The sequence below is a fragment of the Oryzias latipes genome, chromosome 8 (genome assembly GCF_053564925.1).
Source record: "Oryzias latipes strain Hd-rR chromosome 8, Olatipes_Hd-rR_3.1".
In the NCBI taxonomy this organism is placed as follows: Eukaryota; Metazoa; Chordata; class Actinopteri; order Beloniformes; family Adrianichthyidae; genus Oryzias; species Oryzias latipes.
Genome location: NC_136244.1, coordinates 21,754,218 through 21,775,093, shown reverse-complemented (window position 1 = coordinate 21,775,093; position 20,876 = coordinate 21,754,218). Strand labels below are relative to the sequence as shown.

The 20,876-nt window shown below is 38.4% G+C and overlaps 1 protein-coding gene across 1 annotated transcript; it reads right to left on the bottom strand.

The window, feature by feature from the left end:
- Positions 1–3,683: 3,683 nt before the first annotated feature.
- stk17al (serine/threonine kinase 17a like) lies at positions 3,684–13,747 on the bottom strand. The gene is made up of 7 exons (XM_004071296.5): positions 13,293–13,747; positions 10,559–10,771; positions 7,648–7,792; positions 6,864–6,990; positions 6,724–6,772; positions 6,374–6,553; positions 3,684–5,316 (listed from the first exon to the last, which is right to left on the bottom strand). Exons 1-7 carry the CDS (start codon positions 13,385–13,387, stop codon positions 5,043–5,045), a joined length of 1,083 nt encoding a protein of 360 aa, XP_004071344.1. The 5' UTR covers positions 13,388–13,747; the 3' UTR covers positions 3,684–5,042.
- Positions 13,748–20,876: the final 7,129 nt, after the last annotated feature.

Sequence of the window (20,876 nt, the reverse complement as noted above, 5' to 3'; positions counted from 1 at the left end):
ATGGAGAGGAGAGCTAAACCTGATCCTAAGATGGTTGGATGGAGAGAGACAGAGAAGCAGTTGATGAAAGTATGAGGAAATAAAACTGCTCTGTAATTAGACAGAAACAGCCCAGAAAAGAATAAATAAATACATAAATTTGAACTTATTGATACAATTTACATGTCACATTGAATTCAGTAAAATTATAATTGTCAAATACAGTTTGATAATTTGATTGAAAACAGAAGAAGATGAGAAGAAGCAAACTTTTAAAATGATTTACGTAACAAATCCTCGATGTAAACATAACTGAGGATTTGTCCTGGACCATACAGGTACATGTTAAAGACAGCCTGTCGAAGACTCTTGCTTCTTGAGAAAGCTGAGGAAGTTTGCTATGAATACTGACATCCTCAGGAACTGCTACAGGAGCACAATCGAGAGCCTTCTGGCGGGCTGCATCACGGTGTGATATGGTAACTGCAGCCAAATAGTGCTACAGAAGGTGGTGCGAGCAGCAGTGGACATCACTGGCAGCACCCTTCCCTCCATTCAGGACTTTTTACCGCAGCAGGAGTCTGCACAAGGCACGCAGCATCACGAAGGACCGCACTCATCCAGCAAAAGAACGTTTTTGGATGTTTAGGAAAAAACAGGAGCCTACCGGCCCATACCAGGAGACTGAGAAACAGCTATACCCACAAGATATTAGCCAACTGAACTCCAAATAGCCCCTTCTATAATCAAGTCAACATTAAAAATGCAACAACATCCCCCAAATTCAACCTTTGTATTTCATTTCACCTGTACCCTGTTCCTATCCATCTATATTTATTTAATTCGTACTACACATTACTTCAACATGTATTTTATTATATTACATCTGAATTAGTATCTCCCGGCCTTTTTGGTGAGTGAATTGGCTCTTCCCATCACAAGCATTTCATTGCATTGTTGACCTGTTTTGACTTGTGCATATAACAAATAAAGCTTCATTCATTCCACTTGTGCTCTACCATATACACACATTTTATTTCCATAATAGCCATTGTACATGGCAGATGTAAGAAAATAACTTCAGTCTTCTAGGAACTCTTTGGTTTTTAACTACTGATTAATTTGACTTTTACCGTCACATGTGGTTTCGTCTGAAAATCTCAGGGCTACATTTTCAAGGGATCTTAGGGGATCAAAGTATTCCTGAAGTCACTGACAAACTTCTGTTTGGGTATGAAGCTGATTTGCTTGACATGACTGCTGAGTGCCTGCAGCAAAAACATCCTTCTTCCAAGATTCCTGTGTAATGTGGGGAGGAACAGCCTTTGTTATCTTAATGTCATCTTCATTTCTGCTTTCTTTTTCTGACTCTGAAGAGACTGGTGGAACTTTAAAGGTAAAAAGTGACACAGATGTCAAACCAAAAAGCACAATTTCTCGTCTTAAACATTTTTTTTTGTTTTATCATAATAAAGGTTTCTATCTAAACAGCAAAGGTTCATGAATAATAGTGTTTGCATTTGTTCCAAACTGTAAAAAAACAGTCCATTCAACTGCAAGATTACATTCAGAAACACCATTATCAGATCAGAGATGGGATAAACTGTGCCCAAACAAACCATAAATATCCAACCTGATCTAAAGAATTGCTCTTAAAAGCCATTTAATCAAAAACTTGAGACTGTATGAAGTCAATGCGTACTTCAGCCCCTGTGGAGAAAAAAAACCCCAAAGTAAGAGAGTAGGGAGGCATCAAGAACAAAGAATAAAAAAAAAAAAAAAAAGGAAGTAGGACATTTATGAACATTTCTGGCATTCCGCAGCTCAATGCTGAAGCGAGATTTTCTTTCGGGTAAGAAGTCCTTCCAGCTAAGAGCCACCGGACCAGGACCCGGCAGGAAGCCCTGCTTTCTCATTACTGGCCCCTGCATGGCTGAAGTGGCTCAGTGCCGAAGACAAGAGGAAGACCACATTAAAGAAAGAATTCAGGACATTGGCGGGCAAGGATGTTGTTTAACGTGATACAAGTAAACAAGCACAGGAGTGTGTGCACGAAAGGAAAGGAAAGACAGAGAAACCTCACTCTGGAAAGCATTATTCGGCGTTTCTTTTAACAGAATTGAAGCATTTCCTGTTCAGAGAGATTGAGATTTATGGAAGAAAGGCCCAAGAGAGGTCTTCTTTTTTCCTTTTATAATACTCACTCTCTGTAAATAGACATGTTGAGATGAAAAGCAGATGCTGTAAAAGCTGAGCCCGTCTTCCTGTTCTGTTTGCGATCTTCTTTTTTTTTTATACATACAGGTGAACTTTGAGGAATACTTTATAGATCCAAACCGATCATTGTGGCTTTTTTCACCAACTGTTCATTTTGTAGATGGAGGGTTCTGATGATGTCAAAAAAGAGGCTAAAACATTGGCTAAACACAAGCCCAATTTAAACCAATGGGGTCACGTGACCACAAGGTCGGTCATTTCTTGTATAAACTATCGTGTGAAAAAATCCTGCCATTAATCTTTCGTTTATATAAAGAGAGTCCCTGCTCATTTGCAAGTGAACCCTGATGTGTTCTGGCAACAGTGTGTATGCACAAACACACTATTAACCTAAACCTTTTGGTGAAATGGGTTTAGTCTAGAGGTGAAAGGTCATAAATATATCTAAAGAACAACTAGCTGAACAAGAACATCAGTGCTGGTTTCAGGCATTACTGCCCCCTACTGAGCAGGTGTTGTAACTACCTGGCATTTCCAGACAGTTTGGTCTGTTCATTTAAAAGTTCTGTGTTCCCTCTTTGTGGTTCACATTTTTGGTGGTTCGCAGATTTTTTCAGTGGAATGTGCAAAGGTGTTTTTTTTTCTGCATCCTGATTGGCCGTAAAACAGTGTCAATCGATCCCCTCCGTGCCGTGGCTACATAAATCTTCAATCTTTTATTGCATTCTAATACTGGATTTTTGTACAAAAATTTGAACTTTGAAAGTTTAAACAAGACAGAAAAGCATGAAGATGTTCATTTTTGTCTGAGTAAAGCGTATAAAGTGTGCAGTAAGGAGTTTTACAGCCTTAAAACATGTATATTCCAACTTTGTGGACCATCAGGGTTTATTTTTTGATCACAACTCCCACAATAAATGAGGGAACACTGTAAAGGAAAAGAAAGTGAAACATTTTTGGCCATGTTCCTTATCCAATCCAATTAAATCTTCAGGAATATTATATGAATGCCAATGGATCTAATGTTTTTGTCTGTATTTTTGCAAAATTGCTTTATCTATAAAAATATATTATCGTCCCAAAATATCTGTCAAGATCAAACTACTAGGACCCTTTTTTTGTTTGCAACATTATCTCCTACAAGTTGAACGTTAAAAAGAATATAATCTTTTCAAAAAGTATGTTTTAAGTAAACCATCTAGATTTTACCGTCATTTATGATAAATTCTAGATTTATTATTAAAGTTAAACAATAAATTTTGGTTGGAAAAAAGAAAAAAACTTTTTAATAGAAGAAATGACTCAATATAAGGGTGGTGGTGACTTTCCTGCAGACACGTCTTTCTGGACAGGTTTTGTCTTTTTGTTTTGCCATTAAAGTTACTTTAATTGAATCTTTTAAAGTCTTTTCAGACTTCAGACTCAGTGGGAAAAACCAAAATAAAGACTTAATTTTGTTGTGAAATAAACACACAGAGACAGTGGAGTTCAATACAAAAGCACATGTATTTTTCCGTTACATTTTGCAATGATAGCCATCAACATTTATTTAAACAAAGTCCACAAGGACAAGTGCAAACATTCCAGAAATTCAAGAGGAGAATAGAACTAAAATTTGTAAAAGTTGCCGTACAAAACTATATAATGATGTTGTCATAATATGATCTCACCCAGAATAATCTTTAGGCTAAATCCTTCTATTAATGCACAAAATACATTTTCTCTGCTCTCAAAAATCATGGAGGAAATTCTTTCACATATTCACACAAATCTGAACCATCAGTCAACCATGCCTTTTACAGTTTGATTTTTTAACAACAAATCCCCCCCAAAAAAGTAAAAAAAAAAAAAAAAAATTATTAACCCCCTCAGCTTCCTTCTCCTAAAAATGTGGCATTTAAAGAAAATGAACCCAGAGGCAACATTGCAATTACGTACAAAACATTCTGTGCAACTTGTGCAATAACAAAAAAGAAAGTGAACAAACTCAAAAGATATACAAAAGTGAGGTTGACAGAGTGGCACATAATAAGTGGCACGTATGACAAAAACATCAGGTGTTACAGATAAACAGTACATCATGTGATGGCCGACTATGTTAAACGAGCGTTTCATTTTTTTGTTTGTTTTTCTAATTACACAAAAGTCAAACAAAGTAAAAAAAAGTGCTGAAGATTTTCTTAAAAATTAAGAATGCTACTTTATCATATCTTAAACTTTGAACGTGGCTTTATAATATTTAAGGGGTTGAGGTGATACAACACACGCATAAATAGACATAAAACAGTGAAAAATTAAACATCTTTCTGCATAGACACTGTTGCATTTCCTTTTCTGTTTTTTTTTTTTTTTTTTTAAAATTGAAGAACCTTCACCGTCTTGAATGACACTCCTCATAGAAAGGATGAAGCTGAAGCGTAATTTGTTTAGATAAGTGAAGTCATTTCCTCGCAGAAAGCAGAACCTCTCCTCGGAAACCCAGTTCTTTTGGTATGAAGAAACCAGTGCAGGGGTGAACAGCTGCAGCGTTAAGCAGAGCCCTGTACAGTACAGTTCTGTCACTTTCAATGCAGCAGTGCAGTTGTACATCAAAAACCTCGGTGAGTCCTCTCCCACTACTTCCGCTTTCGTCTGCCCCATTTTTCTTCTTGTGCAGTTATATAAATGAGCACAGAAGTAAGAATTCAGTCACATCCATCTGTATGAAGCTGATCACAGCTCAGGTCACAGGCATCACAGCAGTACAGCCAGGTAAAAAAGCCCCCATCCAGCTGCAGGCTCACTGGCTTTCAGCATCAGCTCCACTGAGTTCTACTACATCCAGTCCCCCGCTTGTGAAACATTGGTCAGCAGATTAGCTCCTGCTTCATGTCAGGTCTCGTGGGGAATTGGGTCTCGTTAAAGCAGAAGGCATCCCGGCCCGCCTTCAGCTCCCCCTGCCCTGGGCACATGAGGTACGACTCGATCAGGTCCAGCTCAGGGGACAGAGCAGGGCTTTCGGGCTCCGACTCTGACTGGCTCATCTCCGGCTCATCCAAAGAGGAGGCCGGTCTCATGTGGAGGTGCTGGTGCGAGTTCAACCAGGGGTGACGGAGGCATTCTTCTGCAGTGGCTCTCTTCCTGCACACACAAACACAATAACATTGAGGAGGAGTGGAAGAGCTTATATAACCCGTGGATTCCTTGGATCATCCAATTCCATCAATCTCTTTCAAGACTGCCCCGATGAAAATTGTGTCTTTGGCTTTTTTTTAACATTCGTTCTAGTTGCTTTTTTCTGATAATTGAGGACATACATATAATATATATACATATATAAAAAGTCAAATCAAAATGACATTTCTTTATATTTATTTATTTAGATTCTTGTGAATCAGGAGCAGACGAAAAAAAAAAGCAGTTTAAGAAATCAGCTATATTTGTTATGTAAAAAATATGGGCCACAAGCTCTCAGCAACGCAGAGGGGAAGGGGGGCGGGATTGTTCTGTACCAACTCTAATGCAAATTTCTAATGAACTACTGTCGCTCTACAGAAATTATGTCCTAGAAAATGACTTTTTTTCTTTTTCTTTTTACATTTTGGCTAAAAACGGCATAATCACAGTTGAAAGACTTCTATGAACGCTTTTAAAATAGATCCAAAGATGATCGGAGTGGGTCGTTAGTAACGTTCCTTTAACCCACAGGTTCTCTAATAACTTTCTTCCTCAATTCCAAAACACTGAGGAATCTAAACATCCATTTTGTTCTCCTTATATTCTGCTCCAATTATATGAAACTGCCTGGAGATTGTGACTCTGGGAGGCCGTTGCCTGATTTAAAATGTGAAGCCCTCCATTATGAAGAAGAATTAGGCCAAGACTGGAGCTAATCATAGCAATACAGCTATTTTCTCCTAACAAGGTGACACTTGCATAATAATATGCTCCAATATCCCTATAAAGACAGCGGACTACATTTCTTTTTAAAATGAGGAACGATTACAGTCACTAAGAGTAAAAAAGGAAATGACTTCTGTTGAAACTACTACGTAAATTGAAAAAAAAAATAAAACGCTATGTGTGCACATGCTGGCGTGCTTCCGTTAGTTGTAAGCCTGACTCATATCCTTGCTATGTGTAATTCTGATCACAGTAACGCAGATGGAAACCACATCTTTGCTGCAAACTGACTCACCTGGGGTTTTTTACCAACAAGGACTTGATAAAGTCAACTGCCAGGGAGGAGATCCCTTCGAATGTGTCCTGCGAGTAGTCTACGTTGACCTGGGAAATGTTCAGGAACGTCTGCTGCTTTTCGTCACCCAGAAAGGGAGACTCGCCCGTCAGCATGACATATGTCAGAACCCCGATGCTCCTGTCACAGAGAGAACAAGAAGAGGAAAATGAGGTTGCAGATAGTTGTAAGACATGTGTGAACGAGCAAGGAATTATTTAGCGGTTACAAGTCCAGATGTTTTTTTTTTTTTTTACATGTTTGGAACGTGAAGTGAGAATGAGTTGCATGCAACTAAGTGATGTACCTACCACATGTCTGTCGCTGTGCTGATGGGTTCATAGCTCAGAACTTCTGGTGCTGCAGGACAGACGAAAAGATCCGATAAATTATGATGTTAAAACAAACTAAGAGGAGACAGATGCATCTGTGGATAAAAAGCAAGACTTACCCACGTACTCTGGGGTACCCAGGATCTCCCTGACCTCCCTGACATTGTCCATGCGTCTGGACAAGCCAAAGTCAACAATACGGATGTCACCCAGAGGCTTGGCGCAGGTCAACAGGATATTCTGGGGCTGGAGGAGAAGCACATCCCAGTTTAGAAAAACGGTGTGTTACATAATAGCTGATCTCAATTAAAGCAGTCTGTGAACATGAGGTTTACGTCATTGATCGTCTATGTTAATAAACGACAGACTTCGAGCTCACAAGTCCTGAGAGAATTAGGGGTCTGTTAGGTTGTCGGAGTAGGAGCTGCTCCTTAGAGCCCAGATCATCCACTTAACTTATCAGCCGGCACTGAAAAGAGTTGAGGAATCAATGCCAAACACTTAGCTGGCTCTCTTTTTCACTCACACTAGAGTAGATACAACTCGGTGTGCTTTTAAGCCAAAGCTGGCTATTCACCACTATTTGTTTGGACAAGAAAAAAAACCAAAGTCTCTACATACTAAAAAATAAAAGAAATCCCTCAAATAATTTAAAAAGTGAATTTTCTGCAAATGCAGTGAATCAAAATAAGATTTGCTTTTCAAATATTTGGGATATTTAAAAAGGGCTTGGTAAAGAATCCTGCTAACTATTGAGTTTATTTGTTGATTGAATCTCCATGGAAAAAGGGGTCAAAATGTACAAAATGAACTTTGGTTGCATAACAGAAATGTTATCTCAGTGGAGCGCTCCAGGGCAGAAAACCTGTTGCCTATTGTCACATAATCCCTCCGTGTCCTTACTTTTAGATCCAGATGCACCACATTGTTTCGATGAAGGAAAGCCACGCCTGTCAGGATCTGCTTCGCCAGCCGAATCACGTCTTTCTCTGTGAAGGCCTCGTCGTTATCGGCCACACACTGGTTGAAGATTTCACCACCAGCGGCACTGCAATGAAAGCACAGGAAGGAAAAGTGAGGAACAAAAATAATAGAACGGAAAGGGAATGGTTTGTTTGGACACAATCCACTTTGGCTTATTTTTAATATTTTATAATGCAACTACAATAAAATGAACAAGTACTGAGTTTTATTAACGCATCTGCAGCTGTAAATACTCAACATCGCACTTGTACAGTTTTAGCGAACCCATCAAACCCTTTGCTTCTCTCTCAACATTATCGGCGATTTTACTTTGACACGAGGTACAAAGTTTCTCCACATCTACTTAAATCAATGCAAGTTGTGGGAAAAACCTCCCACAACTTAAGAATAACCTTATCAATATATATGTTTAGAAAACAGTCAAATCAAGTGAGCTATAGGAAAAGGGATAATCAAAGAGGTGAAAACGATGCTTTACTAACTCAACCCACATACAATTTTCACAAAAGTGAACACCGGCCTGCAAAAAAACCAACAAATCCCACGCCTTCAATTACAACTAAAGTTATTTTTTGGTCATTTCAAAAGAGTTTGTGAAATGTTTTGGTTTTTCACTGGATGGTCTTGTGTAACCCGATAAAAAGTATCTTAGATTTAAGTCGAATGCCTCAACAGTCAGATGAAGGCCTGGAGCTGACAGTTCACCAAAAAAAGTACAAGCATGTGTGAGGGATTTAGAAGGTACGCATGCTTTTCATCCTCGGGGGGGGGGGCGTTGTGACCAGGCTGTCGGCAAAAAATGTTACATAACCTGAACTTTTCTGTCTCTTCCTCAAATCCCAGAGCTTTTTCAACTGTGAAAAATGTCCTTTTTATATATATAGTTTTTCCGCCTTTTGACAGATAAATCCACCACATATTCTTCTTTTTTTCAACGGAAAACACACTTTAAATTTACAAAACAAAAAATTGCTTTGTATCCCAAAATGAAGCTGGTGTTCTTTTTAAGGGTGATTAAAGCAATTAACACCAAGTCCATCCACTTTTTTCTATACATGTTTAGGGGCACAGCTTAGTATACTTTAGGAAGCTAAAGAAAGAGCTTTCATTATGACATTCTAATTTCATTATAATTTACTTCTTTAGCTTTAGCTGTACTTAACTTCTCTAAAGTGTTAACACTTTACTAGAAAGTTGCACCAACATGCATACCTTACATTGTGACTATAGCCATAAAAGTAGACACTAAAGGCTCAAAATTAGGACTAAGATAAGAAATGAAGACCAAATGTAAAGTCTAAGCAGAAAGAGGATTAAAGCCTGATGCTCATTTTTTAGACTGTTGACTGTATTACTGCATGGCAGTTTTTATTTCAGAACAGAAAATCCCCATAAAAATATTTCAAATAAATCTTCAAAAATGTTAATACTTGAAAAAAATAGGATACAACAGTTGATATAGAGCAGACATTGCTATAGATTGCTTTGACTAATTAATTTTTGAAAATAACTTTTGGAATTTAATTGTTGGAGGTCCAACTATCCCAAGAAAACTGATTTAGACTGTGAAATGAGATGACTTTTTAAAAGTTTTAATCTCTAAACTCTACAAATGGGGTTATATCTGTGGTACTGACACACACCGGAGCTAGATTGAAAGATTACAGATGAACTTTTGTCATTTCTCTGACATGGATGAGGATGTGGTTGCAGCTGTAAGCCATGTGCATGCATGCGCTTTACACCATCTGCATGGTGTGCTGCTTCTCAGAGCTTGCCTGCTTACCTTTAAACCCACAGGAAATGGAAAATAGTTTGCAGCTTTTTTTATGCTCTCTACAGGCCTCACTGTGAAACCCGCAGCAGTTTTCTTTTTAAAAGAATAACTGACAGTGGTGATACCTGACATTTAAAAACCAGCGACAAATCTCATATGCAAGAAGGGTCGCCATGGCCTGTGCCGGCTGACCTCCTGCTTTTCTCTGCAGGCAAGCAGGAGTGAGATATGGCGCTACTTCCCCTTTCACACTGCATTCAGGGGTAATATGCAGCCCTCCCCACAGTGCAGCTTTTGTTCTGCACAGGAATTCCTTGTCTGGGATGAAAATGACTGCAGAGGACCAGAGAAGGCCTTTCGACTGGTCTCTCAGCAGCTCTGGAAGAGGGGCGAAGTCCTATCGCTCAAGCATAATTGCAAAGTATTATCCCCCTCTAATGAGCCAAGTGAGCTTATTTAAATGGAGTGGTTTTTCAGATTCTCCACAAAGTTTGTCAGAGGACACAAAGTCATTGCACAAGGTAATGTAATACCTAACCACACCAGACTGTTGGATGATGCTTCTACATAAATGATCAAGACAAGCACACTTCCTCAATCATCAATCAAATGCTAAGATCCCACCGCAAAATCGAAATGACTCAGTTGCCCGTCTTCTCATACTCAGCTGTATGCAGTTTCGGCTGCATTAGCATTTAGAGTGTCAAATTCCCGTCCATCATAGAACGGAGACGCTAAAGCGACAACAGAAAGAGCAAATGACCACAGCGAGTGAGAACTCATTTCATACAGATGCATTTCACATGGATGTGTGTGAATTCACACGAAACCGACGACTCCTTCCATTCTGCAACTGTGTGATGTATTTCTGATCTTTGCTGATAAGAGTTCTAGACAACCAGGGAAACCCCAACTGACTAAATGATTTTTTTTAGTAGACTTTCAAAAATAAGGCTTAAACTTTAAGAAACACATTTCCAAGAGTCAAATTGATTTTACCACAAACTATTTTAGATTATCAAGGCAAGTAAAAAAAAATAAAAAAAATCTTACCACTCCAAAACGAGGATGATTTCAGAGGTGGTTTCGTAGACCTCATGCAGTGCCACCACATACGGGTTTGCCTTGGCTGACTCCAGCACGGCAATCTCGTTCATGATGTCCATGCGGCAGTCCTCTCCCTTCCTTCGCTTTCGCAGGAACTTGGCAGCATATTGCTTCCCTGTGGCCTTCTCTGTGCACTTCTTCACCACTGCAAACTTTCCCCTGGGAAAAAAAAAGAAAGGGAGGAGAAAAAAAAAAAATGAAAACCACTTTCTTGAACGGGTCGGTCAAGACAGTTCTGTTTCCATATCCATTTATCCTCTGGATCACATCTAGGCTGCTGAAATAATTGCAAATAACAGTCCAAAACCACTGGGTGTCCTCAAGAACTCCACTCTGAAGGGTGCAACACTAATGATGTTAAGGAAGAGTGCAGAGATAAGAGGGTTAAATGGCATCATTTAAAAATACAGACCGTTGCTGTCTGCTGAGGGTGCGTCATTATAGTGTTGAGAGTCCCCCTCCACCCACCTTTTCAGCCTAACACTTTTGGAATGAGCATCTTAAAGTGCAAAGGCCTGATAAGGGTATTATCACTTCTATAAGCCACACAAAGAGATGACACAGCTCGGTTGCCAGATCTGCAACAAGACCACGAAAAAAAAAAAAAGCATTCACTTTTACAAATAAGCCCCTTCTATTCATTTCCATGCATCCACATTGATGGATTCAAAAGAGGCGTTAGGGGTCATCCGTGGGTGTGGGCAGGATGTCCAATGTGTGTAAAATAGCCTCCCTCTGTCAAACCAACACAATCACCAGCTGTCCCTCCCACACTGATAATGAGGCCTTGTCCACTTCCCTTTCTTCACAACTGACAGCAGAGGGGACAAATAAAGTTATGTTGTTGTTTCCATCCAGACCCCTAAGCAAGAGGCTGATTCTTCTCTGACAGTCGTACAAAAGCTGACCAGTCAGACGCCTTCACACCAAGACCACCCACCCGACCACAGCTTGTTCTGCCTGACAGCGTGGGGGTCAGTGCTCATTCAGTGCTGTTGGAGTCCATGCAGTACGCAAAAAAAATACACACAAACTGAAACATCGACACCTTACATACTGGGCCATACACACATGAAAAACAAAACACTGAATACAGAAGCAACAAGATGACCAAACTGGGCAAAGTCAAAATAAAGAGTCAAAACGTTACAGTCAGCACGGTTCCAGTCAATTTCCCGAAGTGTTATTTGAGAAACACTGTGTTGCTGACCAAAAACAGCAACTGTTCTGGCTGCAGTTAAGATTTTATTTTGGCTCCTGACTGCTGAGGGGCCCGGGGCCCTCACTTCTGTAGCTCTCACTTATTGATGATGCATCATTGTTTAGTGAAAGGCAAACAGGCGTCAGAGCCTTTACATTCTTAACAAGCAGAATTCACACAGAAAAAAAGAGAAAAAGCGTCAGAAGAAGAGAGGGGACATTTATTTTTATTATTAAAAATAGGTCAGAAGTTACCAAAAACTAATCTGCAAGCTATCCATGCCATGTGTTGAATGAGCAGAACTGCTCGACTGATTCTGACAAAGAGATTCTCAGCAGAAACTTCAACAACCATCAACCATTCTGTCAGACAGAACTCAGACCTCCCCGTGGGCTTGAGATGGTGATAATTTGGTTGAGAAAGTCATTTCCTGTGGAGCTTGTGTTTTGTCTTCCTCGGTGCACTGACTCATATCTGATGCGCAATGAGAAATGACAGTCCTCATTTGCCTGTTTCACAGACGCACAACAGGAGTTCTTCTTCCTGCTTTTGAGCGTGCTACCACTGCAAGCTGAAGGGGCCACAGCTGATGAGGAGTTTTGACTTAAAGACCCCACAGAGAAGCTTTAAAAATAATAACAGTAAAGAAAAGTACATCCAAGTTTTAAAATCTCAATAAACATAATGAGGTCAGAAATTTTTGCTTTGGGAGAGGGAAGCATTTGGTCAGTTTTGGAGTGGTGGGGTACCTGCAACTGTTCAGTAGGAAGCTGAGACAGATATAAAAGCAGACAGTAAAATATATTTTTCAGCGGAACCACAGGGAATTGCAGCGCCTTAATTTAGCATCTGCTTTGGGGACAGTCATCTGATCTAGTGTGTGCCATGTCCACATTCTCTGTTAAACTGAATTAAGAAAGAACGGTGACTGCGTGGAAAAACAGGCAAGATATTATTCAGCAAATTGGAAAATAATTCTTTTTTTAAGGGTTGTTCTGCTTATTCACATAAAAATAGCACAAAACAACAAATCTCTGTACATCTTGAACCCTAAGGCTTTCTAGTGACAGAAAAACTACAATTTAGACCACACACGTGGGAAGAACACAAACGATACTGGGGGATGTGAAGTTTCTAAACCTAGACTCGTCTTTCTGCTGTTTTGGACAGTAGGTACAGTTCTCTAACCTTTGCTCTGAGGGTTTCCTTCATACATGGAGTTACAAACATGAAGAGAAAGGAAGTTGGGAAAGCTGAATGCTCTTTCTACCCACTTTTGTTTAGCCGGAACCCCACAAAGCGCATTACCGTTCCGTGCGCCAAGCGCTCCACAGTCATCCAAACAACCGACAACTTTAAATTAATAACACTGGTTCCAAGCACGTGCATAGTAGATCTAATATATATGATTACAAGAAGATTATCTGGATATTGCTGCAAAGCCTCTGAGCGTTTTTATGCTCCATTCAGCAAACTCACCTGCCCAGTTCTTTGCCCACCAGCTCGTAATTAGCGCTGAACGGTTCCTTCCTTATCCTGGAGTTGATTTCTGTCACCTTCCCGTTTTTATTCATTCTAGCTAGGTGGATTATTTGGCATAGAGGTCCAGCCGTTAGATAAAACGATGTAAGCACTATTTCACTGCTCCGCTCCAGTAAACGCTCGCATGATAACAGAAAGAAATGTGTTGGTGTGCGTCAGGAGGAGTCTGTTTGACACCAGCCGGGAGATCGTCCAGATTCAACGCGTTCCAATGATGAAGGACTATGCGTAAACGCACGGCACAGTCGGTGCGCTGGATCAGTCTGTAAGCCACTACACATTCTCACAATAAACTCCCAGGCGTGACCAACCCCCTGCGCCTGACGCGCAGCGGCACAAGCCAATGGACTTGCTGAGCAGGCGGGACCAAGGAACAGCTTCTGCAGCTTTCCAAACATAAAGTCAACATTTTTTTTATCTTTCCTTTTTTATTTTAGTTTTTTCTCTAAGTACCACCAATATGTTTTGCGTAATTTTCCATTTCACCAAAAACAACAACACTGGTCATGTTTACGCACCAATTTACTACATATTTAGGAGTATGAGGCGTAATTGTTGGCATGTTTTTTTGGCTGCTCGCCCAGAACTTAAGCAGCAATGCAGGTGAGGCCTTAACGTTGCACCCACAAATTTCACCCATGACCTAGAAGCCGTCCTGGGGGTACAAATCGTTCCCACCTAGCTTTGTCTTCCTCCTTATCGGTGAGAGAGCTGTTTTAAAAAAATAAATAAAAGAGAGAGAGAGAGTTGTTTTCTCTGTGCCAAACTGTTCACAAAACAAGTCATCATCACCAGAACTCGACTTACAGATCCAGGCTGGAATGTTCTGTGATTTGGAGTAAAGATGCTCTACAGGTTCTCCCTGCTCACTTACATAAGACAAAGAAGAAGACATTTGGTTATCTGAGGTCATGGCTGTAAACTTGGAAAGGGAATTACAGGAAGGACAGATGCAGTTTGAAGATATAAACACTGATAATCAGATTTTTTTCTTCTTGTTCTTGTTTGTTTGTTTTGTGAGTGAGGGGATTGTCGGGCAATTTAAAGGCGTTTTTGAGGAGAAAATTAGGAAAAGAAAGATTTAAAAAAATTATCTGGACTGAAACTCTTTGCCACAAGTGTCCGTCCTGGAGGAGGAGGGTTTCAAGTTTAGTTTAGAAAGAATACGCCAATGATGGGTTGAGCCTCAAGGAAACTGAAATGGTTATGAGTTTTTACATCTTGTAAAAAATAACTAAATTCCAGAATGATTTGTTATACATCCTGATTATGAGTAGTAAAATATATCTTCTGGAAATCCTGAGATGTCTTTTATCATCTTGATCCATTTGTCCATGCTTGATGGTTCCAGGGTTTGGCAGTATTAAACTTTGTAATTGTATTTTCTAAGTGTCACGCTTTGCTTGATTAACAATGTTTGGAGGGAGACAAAAAAAACACGTTCCTTTTTGTCTAATTCGGCATTTTCTGATTTATTTGGTTAATGAGCTACTTTTTTGAGTATTCATTGTGTGGGATCATTGGAGATAACTGTTGATGGGAGTAAAGGGTAGGTTGGGTATTTCTTCTAGTTTTTGTTTTGAATTGTAAATCACTTTGAATTGCACAAGTAAGTACCTTTTTTAAAAAAAAGTTTGATTTGATTTGATTTGATTCAAAGATATAAGACAGAAAATAATTTCAAATTCTTCTGTTTTACACCAGAGAATACTTGGAAAATTGTTTCACTTAGCTTTTTTCCTCATAAATTCAGTGTAACCCAGAAGGGTTGTTTAGTTCTAAAACTGCATTAACGTTAAGTAACAGTATCTCATGTGTGATTCAATAAAACACATGAAACTGAAACTTCTTTTCCCATCATAAAAGTGCCTCATGATCCTGAACATTTAGAGTTATGTTTGTGCAGCCTGGATAAGGGGGAATACAGAGTAAAATAAAGATCCAGTGTCGCAAGTTTTATAGCCTAAAGGTTGATCACATTTCCATTTCTGAAAAAACAACAACAAAAATAGACGGCACAAAATTGATTGAATTTTAATCGTATTGCTGCTAAGTTAGTCCCAGCCGAGATCAGAGAATCTAAGAGTGACAGAGGTGGACTGGGCTTTCGCCAATCAGTAGTGTGATTCAGCAAAGTTACATAATCTGTTACATCTCTTAAGATTTCTACCTTCTACCATCCGTCTCTGCCAGACATCCCATTAAAGCCAAGGTCACAGTTCAGGGGGACCACATTAGTGAAGGAGCTCTACCTGGCCCCAGAGACCTAATGAAAATGCATACCAGTGAATTAACCTGCCAGCCTGCAGTTAAAGCTAATGTAAATATGAGAAGTTCAGCAAAGACGCAAAACTTTCCTGGAACAACATATGCCTTGTTGGCGTCAGAAAACAGCTCCGGGTTTCTGTCAAGACCTGGATTATAAACTAACACCTGGTAGTATTCACCTAAAAAAAAAAATATATATATATATATATATATATATATGTATACTGTATCTATTCTTTTATTGTTTTATGATCTAAAATATTTAAACAGTAAATCAGTGTTTGCTAACAGTTTAGTGCTGCTGTAAATAATAAACTTGCTTTATACTAATATACAATACAACATAGTGCCACTACTAACAACATTATTAAGCATAGACAAACCAAACAACTGTCTATTGAACACATTTGAAGATCTAGATAAGGTCATAAGTGAACGTCAGGAGAAAATTCCACACAAAGTGGAATAAGAAAACTCAAGTGCAAGCATTGATTTGCATTTAAACCCCATTAAATGAATGAATTAAAAACACAGAGAGTCTATTATTTGCATTTGTAAAGATGTCCATTTTCCCCAATGATTTTTTTTTACCTTTGCTATGCAAAATGTTATTTTTGTTATTAAAGTGCTTTTTAATCCGTAACTCCGTTGTTTTAAATGTTTGCTTTTGTTTCTTTATGAACCCCTTTCCCTCTTATCTCTTACTATAAACATTGACTGGGTGGAAAAATTTTAGGGAAATGTCTTATTTTGGAAAATTAGCTTTGGAAATAAATGCAAATGGGAAAAATACAAATGTGTTAATTGTAGCTGAGAATAAAATACAAGTATTATATTAGACTTTATTTTGTGAAAAGGGCTATCCAAAAAGAAATGACAAAAGTCCATGCAGAGAATGATTGCTAGTTCTGTAAATTCTTTGTTTGTGGATCTTGGTAGTAAATCAATGTTTACGCAGAGGGAGGATCTCATTTAATGAATGGCTTTAGACTGAGAAAAGCTACTTGGTAATCCCAGCTCAATCTAGAAGTGATCCCCGTCTTCTTTGTTTGCATGCACAGATTGTCATCACGCTTGTGTGTTGTGCAATTTGTAATTTTGCATGCAGCTGATGTCTTTACCTGACAGTTTCATGCTTTCACAACGACAGATACTAATTTGCACAGTTGGAGAGCCTGTGTTTTACTACTCACAAGGTTGAAACCACCCATACAGAAGTCTAGTAAAATATATGATGGCAGTGTTTCATTAAAACTACAAATGAATTGTTTGGGGCTTTAAGATTTTACCACACACCGGTGTGATCTGTAAACTGTTATGTGCAGCAGAAAAGCACTAAATGCAATCAAACAATCAAAAGTCCAAAAGCTCGAGGTGATTTGAAATCTCACCACACCACAAACGTCCTTGTGACATCTCTTTTTAGGATAGATTACCTGCTGTGAGTATAAGAGAAAAAGACAAAAACAATGACCGCTGTGGTCAGGCAGGCCAGGGAGGAATCAAGTGGTGAACCGAATACCGGCACACAAAAGCCATTCACCTCAGGAGAGTAGGATGACATGCTGAGCTGACGCTTGTGTGGCATTAAAAGATCCTAATCCCTTTGGCAACAGAATAATACGCTGAAGCAAAGATAAAAATAAGTCATTAGAATAGCTCCAGAGCTGATTTCCTACTCTAAGAAGTAAACAAACTAGAAGGAGGAGTGAGTGGTCAGTACATCTTTTGGTTACTACGATGCAGTTCATTTTTAGTAAAGGACCCCTCTAATTCATTAAAAATCTTTCTCTGCACATGTTTTTCACATAAACAGTCCAGATTCTAGTGATCTTGTGCATGCTGGTGTTTTCCTTAGGCTTCAAATTTCCACCACAAGCAAATGCTGCTCCTAACCAACTTTTGAGGAACCAGTCTCCATTTTTCCAAATAAGTGCATCCCAGAGGGAGACAGACAAGGGCATTGGGAAGGATCTCGCCTTTTACACCCACAGATTGCAGTGAAGCATTTTCTCCCCACAAATATGATAAAAGATTCTTGCAGAAGGTTTTTTTTTTTTTTTTTCCATTTGATGCAGCAACGGTATTTTTCTTTTCTTTTTTTCTTGTGCAAACTGTGTGGGTTGGTGCAAAGTATGAAGACAGAAAAAAATAGCAGGATTAAAAGAAAAAAAATCAAACGCAAACTCTGTTCTCAGGTATACGCAGACGAAAAAATGTTGGCCACATCCTGCTCGTCTTCCTGGCAGTGTGAGCTTTGACTTCAGGGGAATGCGTAACTCTAGGTTTCTCGTGTCTGCAAATGCAAAATGATTTCCCAAGCAGTGATTACGGTCAATTTGGGTAATTTTGCACAGCTGATAAAATCATCAGATTGTTTGATATTTTCAGTTAAAAAGTAAGTTTAGCTGGCTAACTGTGTGACGAAACACAGAGGAAATGTGTAACTAGGTTGGCATAGATGCATGCAGAGTAAATGGTGCATCAAAGATTGTTGAGGGTGTGGAGGCGTTTCAACAGAAGCTCAGTCCTTATACACGACACAGAAGACCAGCTATGAAACTGGAAGGATTTTCTTAACCTCCGCTTATCATCAACTTAACTAGATCTAATTATGCATAAAAGGGGGAAAAATCCAATCTCTTTAAAATAACCTGAATCTCACAGAAAGGAGAACGTTTTGATTACCTTTTTAGATAAATGCAATTTTACTGGCCTCACTTGTGATTATCAATCAGAAGCTTATCTAATTGGGTTAAACACAACCTGTTTAATCAGCAGAATCACAGCGACACGCCAAAAGAATGCTGCTAAAGTCTGAAAGTAATAAAGATACTGATCTGCCACAAGACAACTTTTCTGAGATTATTCAATAAGGCTTTGAGGAAAGTTGCCAAATTTAGCTTGGGGAATTTTAAAGAAATAAAAACATGACAGGGGAAATAAATTATCTGATCTTATAGGAATATAAATATTTGATAAATATCTTATCAAATAGGAAAAACAAAAACGTACTTGGTAGCAGAGGTAAATGTTTAAATTGTGGCCTTGTTGGATTGTCATGCAATAATAAATCATGTCAGAAAAACTTCTATTCAAAAATTTAAGTTAAGAAACCATTATTGCCAAAAATTGTTGATTTTCTAAAGTTTAATTTCTACAAGTTAACTTTCCATTAGCAAATAGTAGTCTGAGTGTACTACAAGTATCCTCAACATTGCAGTCTGATTGTGGAAAATCTCCATTAATAAGTCACATCTAACCCTTTTAGAATTTATTTTAATGCTTAGTAGTTGGTGGCATCTCATATTATCTTTTACTCATTTTATGGATTTCTTATCTGTCTTTTATGTATTTTGTTGCTTTGTGTCATTTTATGCGGCTCTATTTTAAGATGTTCTTGCTAATCTGCTCAATTTTGAAAGTTCCTCTATTTATATTTTTTATCGTAAAGCACTTCGGTTCCCTGATGGTGTTGTGTGTTTCTATGTAAATAAAGTTATATTCATTCAGAAGTCATATTTAAGAAGATGCCTCTTAAACTCTCAAATTTTAGTACATTTGACACCTATATCTTTAGAAAATAGTTGTTTGTTTATCGTAAGTGTACTACAAGTATACTTAGTCCATACTAAAAGAGAAGCAGTACTAACGGTTGACTTTTTTTATAAACTATCTATATTTTATAAACTTAAAATGTCCCAATGTACTCCGAACAAATCATCAGATATTATACATGTATTGTATACTTGCTAGAGTTATGTTCGACTGTACTTAATAAAGTAAACCTCAAGTGTAATACTTTTTGTTAGATGTTTCCTGACAGATCTTGGATATACTTTTTAGAATCAAATCAAATGATATTTCCCAACATCTAAAGAAGATCAAAGTTAGTCATACAACTGCCCATATTTTGGTCCTTTTGTTTTCGAATGGATTTGCGGTTAAAAGGTGTGGCGTTTACTTTAAAGTCGTCCTTTGTTCCTCGTAAAGAAAACCTACACCCTTGGTTTTGGGTGCCACAATGTCACAATGGATTACACGGCCCGCTGAATACAGTGACAGCAGGCAGACGTGACCAAAGGTGATTCGAGCCACGGCAGAGGTCAAAGGTCAGGTTGCTGCTAATGATTACCTGGTGAAGCGTGCGGCCTCAGCTTGGTGTTTGTTTGTGTCGTCATGGTGACAGCTCAGCCTGCTGTTTAACACTGTCATGTCCTTGTTATGAAAAAAACAAACATTTCTGTTTTTGTGAGAGGACTAAAACAGATTGATTTTTTTGAGAATTTTTTCTCATACCTGTTGATGCTGAAAAGTAAATTACAAAGTAAATTAAAAAAAAATATAATCTTTAACGTCTTCTGTAAAACATTTAGTTAACAGATTTTGACCATGGCTTACATTTGTCCTCCTAATTTGACTGAAAATACCACAAAAACAAATGTAGCATAGCAAGAACTTATATTTATTTGTAAAAAACAAAAACAAAAACACATAAAATTTGTTTTGGATATTGAATATTCTGAGATTTAAAGGTAATATAGTAGCCCAAGCATTTATTGAATTTAATCACCATTGTACCTGTTTCCACTGCATCAGAAATAGCCAAAGTTTTTTGCACGTTTAGGTTTTCTGTTTCTCATTCTTCTGTTGGCGCTGCTTCCTGACTCATTAGGTGACGTGGAGCCATCTGTGTTGCTTTGTTTTCCCTTTGAGACGTGACGTAAGGGGAGGAGACTTGGATCGATGGTCAGATGCTTTGCCCTTTTATGCTGCAAATGTCACACTTCATGGCTTCTTTTTATTCATTCGTCAAGCAACCCATCCCTTTTTCCACACCTGTTGAATCCTCTTCAGGGTCACATGGAGTTGGGAGCTGAACCCAGATGTCAGCCAGCAAAGGACAACGGAAAATAACAAAATATACACCAAAAAATACTATCAATTACAAAGACACCAGATGTGCTTAGTTTTATGTTGTGTAATTTTTCTACATCATCTAAAAGTACTTATCACTGTTGGTAAAAACATAAAATATTGCGTTAATTTGGGGGATAATTTAAATTAAACACACACAATAGAAAATAATCTTTATATCTTCTTTTAAAATATTTTGAGAACGTTCCCAGTGATCTTTTTATTATGAAAAAAAAAAAATCCGACTAACATTTATTTTTCTACAACATAGTTTCTCCAAAGCGGCAGTAGTTCATTAGAAATTCACCTTTGAGTTATGGGCGGGACTTTTGGCAC

Excerpts from the sequence above, each read along its gene's own strand:
- stk17al (XM_004071296.5), bottom strand. The coding sequence starts at position 13,387 with ATGAATAAAAACGGGAAGGTGACAGAAATCAACTCCAGGATAAGGAAG. Across the intron at positions 7,793-10,558 it reads ATCATCCTCGTTTTGGAGTG|TGCCGCTGGTGGTGAAATCT; the intron begins GTAAGATTTTTT and ends CTTTCATTGCAG. Across the intron at positions 6,554-6,723 it reads AGCACAGCGACAGACATGTG|GAGCATCGGGGTTCTGACAT; the intron begins GTAGGTACATCA and ends TCTCTGTGACAG.